The following is a 12360-nucleotide window of genomic DNA, read 5'->3' on the forward strand; positions in this document are numbered from 1 at the left end:
TAAGTGTAGAATTAATGTTAAAATATATTTTAAAAAATCTGGTATTTCTCAATTCCCCTTAAGCCCTTCGCTAGCCCTCTTGGGAGCTATTAACTACAGTTTAAGAAATAACTGACTTAATGATTAGGAACACACTGCTATTTTCTGTTCGTTTATGTCTGATCTTACGTGTACTTCTAGCTGGAAGAACAACATTTGCCCTTTTTCTTCCTCTGTCACTATTTACACAGAAGAATGATATCCCCTTTACACTTTCGTTTTACTAAGCTAAATAATCCAGGATTTTGGAGACTCCAGACACATAGCAGGCTCTGTGCATTTGCTCCCATTCCCACACATCCCTCTTGAATATCAGTGATCATATTTGTACACAACAGTCCCAGTTAGCTTACTTACTGTGCACCAATTATTTCTGAGATACTTCCTGTTATTACTGAATTACAATCTGCAAAACATGAAGCTCCTAGGGTTGAATTATTTTTTTTTTTCTTGGCTGTAAATGTTTCAGTGCTTGTCCTTAACCTGCTGGCCGGGAACTAGGAGACAATTTTTTTCATTTCACACTCATGCAACAGCAGGCCTCTCGATGATTTCGGTGTCACAAAGTCAGTTCTTGTATATTGATGATTTTGCTCAGGCAAAACTTTCAGTGTCTTTAAAGCATTTTTGTCTATAAGGAATAAACAGGAGAGAATGGGCCTTTTATCACTTTAAAATACAAAGGCCAAAACGAAACAAATACACTAGGAAAAAATGCAGACTGGCAAGGGCCAGGCTTAGTTTACCATTTCCTTATCTGATATCTAGCATGTGACTATTTTATTCACTATAAAGTATAATTTTAACAGAAGCTCAACCTATGCCAATTGGTTTTTCAAGACAGGCTTAACTTTGGAGGGCAAAGAGATTTAGCTTTACGTAGATCTGAATATGAGCTCTGCTGGCGAAATGTAATACCTGATGGAAAGTATCACCTACAAGAACAGTTTATTATGATGGCACAGAGTTTGAACTGATGACATCTCACTAGAACTATATTACAAAACAATCTTTTTGCTGCTAACTCTCAGGTGAGTTTGCAGATGATACCTAATTGTTGGGAGCAGTCAAATCACGGGAGGGCAAGGCTGCTATTGGGAGGGACTGAGACAGGCTGGAGAAATGGGCTGACTGGGACCTGGAAGTTCTGGGCAGGCAAACACAGAGTTTCTGGCTTGGAACAGCCCCATGCAACAGGACAGGCTGAGGGCTGGCTGTGTGGAAAGGGGCTTTGCTGAAAAGGACCTGACGGTCCTGGTGGACAACAGCAATATGACCTTGCTGCAAAGTCAACTACATCCAGGACTGTATTAGCAAGAGGTAATAAATCCCAGCAGGGCAAGGGATTCTTCCTCTCCGTTCAGCACCTGTGAGACAACATCTGGACTACGTGCCCTGTTCTGGGCTCCCCAGGACACAAGAGACATGGACATACTGGAGCAAGCCCAGCGGATGGCCACCAAGATGGTCACAGGGCAGAAGCACAGGCACATACGTGGAGGAAGCTGAAAGAGCTGGCTTTGCTCAACTGGCAGAGGAGTAGGAAATCTTGTACCTCTCTTCTGCTATCTCGTGGGAGGGTGCAGAGAAGACGGAGACAGACACCTCTCAGTAGAAGAACAAGAGCCAAGGGACAGAAGTTAGAACATGGGAAATTTCTGACTCAAGATAATGAAAATGTTTATAATGTAAAGGTGGTCAAAAACTCAACCAGGTTGCTCAGGGAGATGGTGGAATTTACATCCTTGGAGCTTTGTAAAACTCGACATGGCCCTGAGAAACCTGATCAAGCTAGACCTGCTTTGAGCAGGGGATTGGACTAAAGGCCTCCATAAGTGCCATTGATCGTTTTGAGTCCAAAACTCCAACTTCTCAACATCAGGTGCTGTAGTTTAAAAGGGCAACATGCCTGATGGATGCAACAGTGTAAAGTAAAAATGTGGGTGGAATCATTCTCTATTCTGTAAATACTTGAAGGCATTGTATTAGCATATTGGTATCTGAGGTAGCCATTTGTATTTCTCATTAATTGTTCTAATCAGATCCATTAACATCATTGTTTTTAATTGCTTATGAAACAGCAAAGAACCTTGCTGGAAGGAAAGGGCTATATAAAATACTGCTAGTTTTATTTCAAGTAAATGAATGTTTTCTACTTAGTGTTTGCTGAATTCCAGTAAGCACAAATTTAAATTCATCTTCAAACTATGCCAAAGTACTTTTTTTTCTGTATGAGTACATAAAGACAAAATAACATGTTGATTATTTTAATAGTGCTACAAAATGCTCTTTTTAATAATGCATGAAGTAACCAGAATTATTGCAAATTCAAGTACTGAGCAGATTGTAACAATTTTTCAGTAAAGATTATTGTTTTACTCTAGTTCTACATATCTTCTGGATGCTAAAAGAAAATCCTGTCCTGCCTTCATAGCCTCTTCTTGAAAGAAAAGGAAAGAAGAGTCAAATACAGAAGCTACAGGAATAAAAAGCATACTGTTCTCTGCATTAAAGCACTTCACATGTGATTATAGTTCCAATTACATATTATTTCCTAGGTGCTTTAGCAGAGTTTGAATTTGTGGTCAGAAAATGTCAGCCTTCACTGAGTGCTTTGCTTTTTGCAGGCCAGCCTCCCTTCCAAAATGGGAAATGGTCTTTAGCTTCTGCAGTCTTACACATACCGGTATCTTAAATGATGAACCTGAGACAGACCCCATGATATCACAAGGTATAGATGCTTTAAAATGGTTGTATTTTTAAAAATACATATGCTTTTATTTTTCACCCTATTTTGAACATTTTCAGTCCTGCCATCACATTTTTCAGTTTTCTAGCTGATTGAGCCAGAAACATGTTAGAATAAGCAAAAAGTGAATTTCTCAAGTAATCTTCATCACCTGAACCTGGGAACAGTGGTTGCAAGGGAACTATCACATATCACAAGGCTTGCAATAAAATAATGAGAGTTGGCTACGCTCTTACAACCCCTGTCAATGAGACAACAGCTGCTCTGAACAAACACTACAGCCAGAAAAGACAAATTAATGGTCAGTCAAGGAGAAGCGAGATGAAGAATTAACAAAGGATTAACCTGACCAAGCTACAACCAACCAAGGATAAACTAGACTGGCTTTCCCATATGTATAGTAGGAATAATAGTGCATATTTATGGAGCAGGGTTATTGTTAAGGATCGATTCATTAATATTTGTGAAATGCTGTGGAGTCCTTCATAGATATGCAAAATAGTAATGTGAGCTAGTTAGCATACGTGCCGCTCCAAGGCAGCCACAGCTTATCCAAGGGGGCGAGGTGGTGCAAGTGAAAGGGCAAAAAAGGGAAAAACAAACACAGGGCAAATGGCAAGAAGTGCTGCAGGGGAAGAAGGGGAAATGAAATTGCAGGGGAAATGAGAGCAGGAAATGAGGCCATACAGGACAAAGAGGTGATGCCTGGGTTACTGCACTATAAAGACAGAGGGCACAAATCCATATGAAATTGAGCTGTATTAGTTCTGCTGCTCATGCAATAACCTGTGGTTAGATGTTTGTTTTGAGTTGTTGGGGGTTTTTTTAGAAAAAAAATAAGTATAACCAGAGAAAAACAAGTATAACCAGATGGGACTATTTAACTGACCATCTGCAAATACAGAGGGAAACTGTGGGTTTTCCAGGGTATAAATCTTCCAAGAGAAGAAATCAAAATCATTTTACTTCTGTATTGCTGACAAAGAGAGCATTGTTTGAGAACTGATTGCAACGTGCACTTGAACAATAGCTTTAGATCAGCGGAAGCACAAAATATTGCTAACTGTGGATTATGTTTCACTTAAAACACAAATAATTAACCACCCATTAGTATCATGAAAAACACAGGCTATTAACAGTAAATACTCTGTAGCAATTTTATTATCTCCACAAAGCTGTTTCCAGTATTTTTTCTACCTCTTATTGATAATTTTTTCCACTGTGTTGCTATCTGCATGCTGTTTTATATATTCCTCCTCAGCTTCCTTGGTATCTTGGTACTGTAGAGAACTGATTAGTGGGAGAGACTAATGATATGAAGACTCTTCACCTGGAGGCTGCCTGTTGTCACATTGTGCGTCACTGTTGTTATTACATGACAGCTAACCTTGCTTTTGGAGAACTACTGTGAAGATCAGAAAAATACTATCTTGCTGACTACAGCGGGAAGCTTTGCTTGGTATTCTGGTAGAGAACACAGAGAACGAAGAAGCATCTTGTACTTCTCACCTCTAGCAATGGATTTTCCAAGTTAGTGTTAGAGCACTGTCACTGACTCCTGAGGTTTTCAAACTAAGGAGAAACTGGGGTTACTGAGACAATGGTTTCCCCACTGTCTGTGTCAAGGATCAAAGCCATTAATTTTTTAAGAGGAGTTTCTATTATTGAAAGTATTTCATTACAATATTAAACAACCTTATTTCTAAATATACTTGTGGCCCTATTTCTCCAAAAGATTCTGTTCAGAACAATGTCACAAAGCACACAGTTATTGTTTTTGTGCCTACCTCATGTCCTTTCATATTGAGATCACTGAGACCCAAACTATACACATTTCTCTTGCAGAACACAATGACATCTTTCAAAAGAGTGACCATTTTATAAACAGACTCTTTTTCTAAGAACTGTAACTTTATTTTCAGTTAGAATTCCATCTGCTTTTAGGAGTCTAAAGACCCACCAGTGATAACAGTTTAGAAATCTACTGTTATTTTCAACACAACTAAATTCTTTTATTTTACAGTCTTACTGGACATCTCTCTTAACTGATGTATATTTTAAGTGCTGTTGGTAGTAATTTGTATTCAGTTTAGTAGCACAATTTTTTTTACTTTCTCATTTAACTTTTCAGATGCTAGTAATCCTTTGTGTAATACCAGGTTAATTGTTTGCCAGCTATATATATATGGCGAGACGCCCAGTATCAGCTGAGCTGTGAAAATAGAAGTATCAAAATATCCCCATGTGTGAACTCTGCAAGAAACAAGTATTACCCTCTGCTTAAAAAAACCCACCAAACACCAAAACACAAACCAGCAAAACCCAACACCCTTACTGAGGAAAGCTTTGGTCTTCAGAAATGAGTGCAAGGGAAAAATCATCATGAGCAAATTTTACCCTGTCAGAGAACTCTCACCTAATTTATTCTGTTTATAGATTTGGTATAATATTATTATTATTAATAATAATATTTGTCACACCTCTCTGTAAAATATTCTGAGATTTACTGATGAAAAGTACTAAGGAATAAAGTAATATTTATCTATTGTACAATTACAGTATCATACTTTTTATAGTTTGTATAGTTCCCTGTGATAATAATTTATTAATGTCTTGCTTATGATTACAACGAACACTGAATTTATTCTTTTGAACCTATGAATAAAATGTGTCACTTCTTTAACTACTTGCTGAGATCCTCCCATATCCAGTTAGGCTACCATCACCCCATCATCACAGCTCCCAGAGAACACATACAACTGTTAGGAAAATAGTTATATTTTCTGAAAATGTACCATCAACATAATTTACAAAGATTAATCTACTAATATAGATGTTTAACTACCTGTCAGTCAGTACAAAATGGTTTGATATAACATGACTTTCCAAATATATTTCCTGTTTATCTCTTCTGTTCCCCAGAAGGATCCAATTTCACTCACATAATGTGTTAAGATTCCAGTTCTGTGTAATTTGATGCAGCTTCTGGTTTTCTTGGAATTATGAAATACAAGTTGGGGAAAATTTCTTTTATGTCTTACTCTCTATTATCTCATAGCACAAATCCTGCAACGCCCCTTGCCCACAAAGTAAAGTGCATTTCCACAGCAAGGCAGGTTAATATATCATGAGAATGGTGGATGACCTCACTGGGCTATGTGTCAGTAAAAATACAGATGGTGAATTCAGATGGTTTTCTTGCAAGGACCAACCCCCCTGCTATTATGCCTGGATCCAAATTTAAGAGTTTCCAGAACAAGAGGTATATATACACAAACCAACCTGTTCTGACCTCAGATCTGACTGCTATGAGTGGAAGTTTGGACTAGAGACCTCTAGAGGTCCCGTCCAATCTGAATTATCCAACAGTCCTATTTTGCTGTGATCTTGCCATCATATTGTATACCAGTCCAACAACAGATGTGGTATGTCTGCATTCAGATACTGCAGCAACAGGCCAACCAGTTGGTGGTTTGACTGGTTAGCGGAGCAGGTAAATAGATTTATGGGACCAATTCTGTTGTCAGCAACCTTAGTAAAAACCTGACATGCCCCAGACTCAGCAAAACCATCTGTAGTCACGGATAGATGATGCAAGCACAAACATACCTGTACCATGCCTACTCTTCAATTTCTAAAGCCAACCTACTCACACACCCCAGAGTAAGCTGGGCTCCTGCCAAACCACAAAATTATGAAACAAGGAGAGACACGGGATGAACAGCAGCAGTTTACACTTGCTATATTTTCTCTTTGCTTCTCTGTGTCTATTGCTGCCTCTGTACATTTGGAGTATAAGTTCAGAAGATAGAATGGGGCTTTCTCTTAATGTCTTATGTGGTGACTAAAGGGGCAAAGGGCTCTGGCCACTGACTTGTGTTTCTAGGTGTTAGGGTAATTCAAATACTATGTAATAACAAGAAGTACATGCTCTGAGAGACATTCAGGGCAGGGAAATGAATTCTATCTGTTCAACTAACGTACTTCTGTGAGAAAAACATCCATTCTTTAACTGAAGCCCTTAGGACATACTGGATGTGCCATTTTTCTTGGCAGCATATTCCAACCATTAATGTCCTCCACTGTTAAAAAAAATGTATGTAATTTCTAATTTGAATTTGTTTGATTTCAGGCTTATAGTTATTTTTTCTTGTTACGCCTCTCACTATGCAAGATTAAAGATCACTGTAGCCACCTTCCAGTTTTCTTTTTGATAAGCCTAACAGATTGTGCTCTTTAAGTCTCTCCATGAAAAAATTTTTCTCCAGCCTCAAATAATTTCTCTGCATTCTTTTGACAAGGATACCAGAGGCTAGCGCAGTATTATCACAAAAATCTCCCTAGTGCCATACGTAGAAAGAAAATAACATCTCCTCCTATTTGCCACATCTCTGGTTATATGGTCAAGGATTCCATTATTTGATTATACCACAGCATTGGACTGGAAATGACTTTTTGCTGGTTTAGACACTGTCAACTCTTCTTTTCAGTCACTGTTCTCCACAACACAGCCATCTCTGCAGACATGACCTGCTCACTGTATCACTGTAATTCTACTTGTGCCTGTATTAAAACATGCTGTATCTGAATGGGATGAATTTACCAAACAATACAGATCTTATGATAACCCCAGCCTTAATTTAATTTCCTATTGAGCCACTCTTTTTCTCTTCACAGCACATCAGTTTTGCTTTCTTATTGCTGAAAATACTAATACATTTATTTGTTTTTCTCAGTATTAGGATGCTTGTGCTCTCCTGCCAGCTCTTCTAAGCAAGTTTACCCTTCAGAGCTGCTGTTCAGTGGATCCCACCTACCAGTTTCTTGAATAAACTGGTCTGTTCCCCTGAAACCAGGGTCTGTCATCTACTGCTCTCTTTCCTCAGCCCCCACAGGATCACGAACACGAACTCCACTACTCAGTCACTACAGCCCAGGCTTTGATAACCAAGCCATTGATTACCACATCCCCCAGTTCTTCCTTGCTAATGAAGAGCAGATCCAGCTGTGAATCACCCCTGGTTGGCCCAGCCAGTATTGAGAAGTTATCCTTGATGCCTTTCAGAAATCTCCTTTATTGCTTGCATTCTGATGTGCAGTGCTTGTAGCGGATGTCAAGCACACTGAAATTCCCCAAAAACCCAGGGTCTGTGATCAAGAGACTTCCTTGTTCCCAGTTAAAGTTCTCCTCAGCAGGCTGGCTGCCCAGTTGGCAAAGATGCTCTTGTTGCATTTTGTCAGGTGGATCTCGTCTCTCCCCAGTGACACAAATTGTGACTGGTATCTCGTCTCAGACAGGGTTGGTTGCCATACTGATCTATATGCATTACAGTGACTTTGTAACTGCTTTCAGTGCTTTGTCTCCTCAAGCGTGCACAGACACATGCACAAGGCTGGTCTACTCACCCTGTTTTTCCTTAGCTGGTCAAATAGCTGGAATACTTAATTTATGAATAATTCCAATCACGCCAGGGGCTTGATGATGACAATTAAGTGATAATTTCCAATTCTCTTACTTGTTTTCTCATATTTTATCTCATTTTACTGGCAATAGTATAGAAAGTGTTTCTGTATTTCCCCTCATTCTATGTGGCATGAGTTCAGTTTGTTTGTAACACAGCACCTCAGTTTACATAGCATTCAAATAAAAAAACCAGTCTCTGTATGTTACTAATTTAACAACTTCTCAGCTGCTCTGCTTAGTCTCAAGCCACGATTAGCCCACGCCTGTCAGATGCAGGCCAGCATAGCCATACATCCCCCGCTCTTTTCGAAATGTGGTCCAATACTCCACAATGTCTAAATTTTCCCTTGGAACTACAGACAGAAAGAGCACTTCACACCAAGTACGTTTTGCCTTCTTTCTCTAATTTATGGGTAGGAAGAAACTTCAAGGCAATCTCCAACTTTCCATTTGAGTGCCTTTCAAGATTCCTGCAGTTTTCTATGGCCTGTATGGTTCCACTTCATGCCACATAATTGGTTCCAAACTGAATTGTCTCCCAGATAATCTTACCAGCTTCTGCAATAGTGCAATTGCTTTTTGTGTTTTTGCTTCAGGGAGACAGCATGCTGTCCTATTTTATTCATGTCATTTTTTTTGAAGACTTCGTCCACTCTGGATTATACAGGAGTTATCTCTTGTAGCATGTCTGATTAACACTGTAAGGAATCGTATTACAGATGGATCTCATAATGTTGTATTTCAGTAGATGAACTGCTGGATATCTGAAGGTTTGACACTTCTAGCCAGCCAAATATCCGTTCTCACTTTTTTTGCACATAAATGGCCAATCCACTTCTTTTGTTTCTATTCTTTCTCATTCTCCTGATGCTGTCCTCCCCCATGGTTTCTGTGGCAACAGTTTCTGAATGTAGTCATCCAAAATGCATTCGTTTTCTCAAATACTGTACTTTTGAAATATACACTTCTAGACCACAGATATTATATAAAAGAATTGCTTAAGGATGTTTCAGGTTGCAATAAACTTCAGTTACAAGACTTTCTAAAGTTATATTCTTTATGTTTCAGCTGGAGGAAAATTCACTATTACCATTCATTTCATTGCTAAAGAATCTTTACTTCTGAAGATCATCAAAAGTATAATGATTTAATGTTTTATATATCTTTTTTACAGTGAAAGGATGCACTTATAATCCAGGCCTTATGCACATAGATATTATTCTTAATAATAATGCATCTTGATCTGCTAGATGTTTCCCATATATGAAAAAAGACAAGACAGGACATCAATGTCAAGCACTGCAAGAGGCTGCCCAGGGAAGTGGTTGAGTCACCACCCCTGGAGGTATTTAAGACACATAGATGTGGTGCTTAGGGACATGGTTTAGTGGTGGACTTGGCAGTGCTAGGTTAACAGTTGGACTCAATGATTTTAAGGGTCTTTTCCAACATAAATGATTCTATGATTCTATTATCTTACCTAGCTTTATGCTTCTTTAATGCAGACATCAACATCTCGAACAAGTCATCCACACTTCCACTATAATCTGCAAACAGGCGCATCTAGATGAATCATCTCATTCCCAAGTAGACACCTCAAGTAGTTGATATAAATGATTACTCTACAGATCAGCTGTATTTTCCTAGATGTCTGAGGCTGGGGCATGCAAATCCCAGACTCACAGAAACCAAAGAGCCAGTAATCTAGAAATAGAGCAAAAAAAAAAAAAAAGGAAAGAAGAGAGGAATTCATAGGCACATGCCTCTCCACATCCCCCTCTTCCTGGAAGGGACCCGAGAGGAACAACTTTGACAACTGCTGTTGATACATCAAAAGTCACTTCAAAGTTAGTTTAGCATTAGAGCAATTAAAAGTTTCCTTAGTTCTATCTTTTAATTTGCTCGTATCATTTGGCTGTGAGTTACACCTACTCACTCTCCTCACCTCTCCAGGCCACAGGGGAGCTCTTTCCCTGGAAGCAGCTCAGCACTTGCATTATGGAAACATCCATTAATTCCCCCCCAACTCTTCGGCTGCCAGCGCTCACCCAGCGACCGCCCGTTAGATTTCAACTCCCGGGCCACAGAAGGAATTAAAAAGGAAAGCCCGAGCACTGAGAGCGGCCAAGGAAAGCCCTAACACCGAGTGACACCCCACACACCACCATGCCGCGGCGCGACGGCCGGGATGAGGCGGCCGAAACCCCGCCCCTTCACACGGCCCTGCGCGCGCCCCCGCCCCGCCCCCTCCGTGCCGCGCATGCGCGTTTGGCGGCGCCCGGCGCCGCGGGAGGCGGCAGGGTGGTGGAGCCAGGCCCGGAGAGGAGCTGGCAGGGGGGCGGGGCGCGGGTAGCGGGGCGCCAGGCGGTGCCGAAGCTGAGGGGCGGGAGGGAGCCGGCCGGTGACCCGGCGGCGCTAGGGCCCGGCGGGAGGCGGGGACGGGCGGGGCGGGACGGGACGGGCTCGCGCGGTGGTAGCCGCGCGCGGAGCTAGGGGGAACGAGGCTCTGTGGCGCCGGCTGGGAGCCGCGCGCCCGGCCGTCGGGGCCGTCGGGGCTGCGTGAGCCCCGCGGCGGGCGCTGGCGGGGGCGGTGAGGGCTGCCCCCGTCGCCTGCCTTCCCTTCTCCTCCTACTCCCGCCCGGCCCAGCCCGGCTCCGCTTGGCTCGGCGCTGTGATTGGGCGGAAGATGGCGCTGGGCGGATGGAAATCCTAATGACAGTCTCCAAAATCGCCTCCATCTGTACCATGGTGAGTGAGGGGCCGGGGCCGGGGCTGCCCTCTCCTGTCCTGCGGGCTCCCCGGGGGTGGGGAAGGGGAAGGGGCTGCGGGGAGGCGTGCGAGGGGCGGGCTGCGGCGGAGGCTGGGTTTGCGCAGCGCCCCGGCGGTGGGTGGTGGGGAGGCGTCCCCGGCCAGGGAGCGGGAGCGCTGCCGTGGGTGGGGATCGGAAGCGGTGCGGGGTTAATCGGCTTTGGGAGACTCAACCTTGATGCGGACGCTAATGGGATTAGGGTGGGCTGGGGGCGAGGGGAGAATCCTGGCTGTGAGCAGGGTTGAAGCGCGGGGGCGGGGGGTGAGCACAGCTTCCTCCCGAAGTGTGCCGAAAGCAGGGAGAGAGAGAGCTTCAGGACATTGCCTCCGGTTCGGGGTTGCTTATTGCCGGTTATGTTGGTTTTAGGGCAGGGTTTCTAGAAGCGCCCTCCTTCCCCCGATCCACTTCGTAATTGTCCCCAGCTCTCCGAGTACTTGACTCGAGTGGTAGGGCTGTAATTGCCTACCAGCAGCCGGGTGCTCCTCTGGTTACCCGGAAAAGTGTTAGCATCCCGCGTTTTCTGCTCAGCCAAGCGCGCTCCACGCGTTGGCATGTAATTTGACTTGTTTGCATCGATCCGAGTCCTGATAGGAGCCTTCTTCCAGCGACCGCTTTTTCATTACTCTCTCGATAAATTAGAGCTATAAGCAGATACGCAGATGTGATAAGGCTCTCTTGGGGTTTTTTAAAGAGGCGTGGGGAGCTCAGTAGATTCAGTGATGCTGAATTCAAGGAAGAATTGGTCTGTAGAAGTTCTTACTTGTCATGGAAGAAATGTGTTGACAGTCCGTAGCTGAAGATCTTGCATTTGTGCTCTTTTCTACCTATTCTATGGCCAAATGAAAGTTCTTGTTCTCAAATCTTTTTCCACAGGGGAAGGGAAGAGATGGTTAAGGGAAAAAATGCACTCTGAATTGGGATTATAATGTCTCATAATGTCAAACAGTGGGAAGTGCTTACATTTTATATTATTGGAAACGGATTTACAGTTTTCATAAATCTTGCTGCAGAGAGGTTTTAACATCTCAGACATTTCAGAGGTGGCCTGTGAGAATTTTGAATGAATGTCTGTAAGCCTGTGGGGTGAGATTGCTCAGGTGATTGTTCATCAGCTGGAGTAATGTTTTTTGTGATATGGGAGATCACATCTTTTTGTCTGGACTTGGAGAGTCATCACAGAATCACAGATTGGTAGGGGTGGGAAGGGGCCTCTGGGGGTCATCTAGTCCAACCCCCCTGCTAGAGCAGGATCACCCCGAGCAGGTTGCACAGGATCACGTCCAGGTGAGGTTTGAATAT

General features: G+C 42.6%; 1 protein-coding gene and 1 long non-coding RNA gene across 2 annotated transcripts in view; one reads left to right on the forward strand and one right to left on the reverse strand.

Annotated features, from left to right (window-relative positions):
* Positions 1-3891: 3891 nt before the first annotated feature.
* Positions 3892-10404, reverse strand: LOC142599916 (uncharacterized). The gene is made up of 3 exons (XR_012833383.1): positions 10301-10404; positions 9733-9956; positions 3892-9141 (listed from the first exon to the last, which is right to left on the reverse strand). It is a non-coding gene; the product is annotated as an uncharacterized LOC142599916 (long non-coding RNA).
* Positions 10405-10674: 270 nt separating this feature from the next.
* Positions 10675-12360, forward strand: part of USP12 (ubiquitin specific peptidase 12) — a 40088-nt gene continuing 38402 nt past the window's right edge. The window contains exon 1 of the mRNA XM_075742122.1: positions 10675-11000. Within this exon, the coding sequence (XP_075598237.1) occupies positions 10953-11000 (48 nt within the window). The 5' untranslated portion in view covers positions 10675-10952. The remainder of the gene's footprint in view (positions 11001-12360) is intronic.

The sequence above is a fragment of the Balearica regulorum genome, chromosome 1 (genome assembly GCF_011004875.1).
Source record: "Balearica regulorum gibbericeps isolate bBalReg1 chromosome 1, bBalReg1.pri, whole genome shotgun sequence".
Classification (NCBI taxonomy): Eukaryota; Metazoa; Chordata; class Aves; order Gruiformes; family Gruidae; genus Balearica; species Balearica regulorum.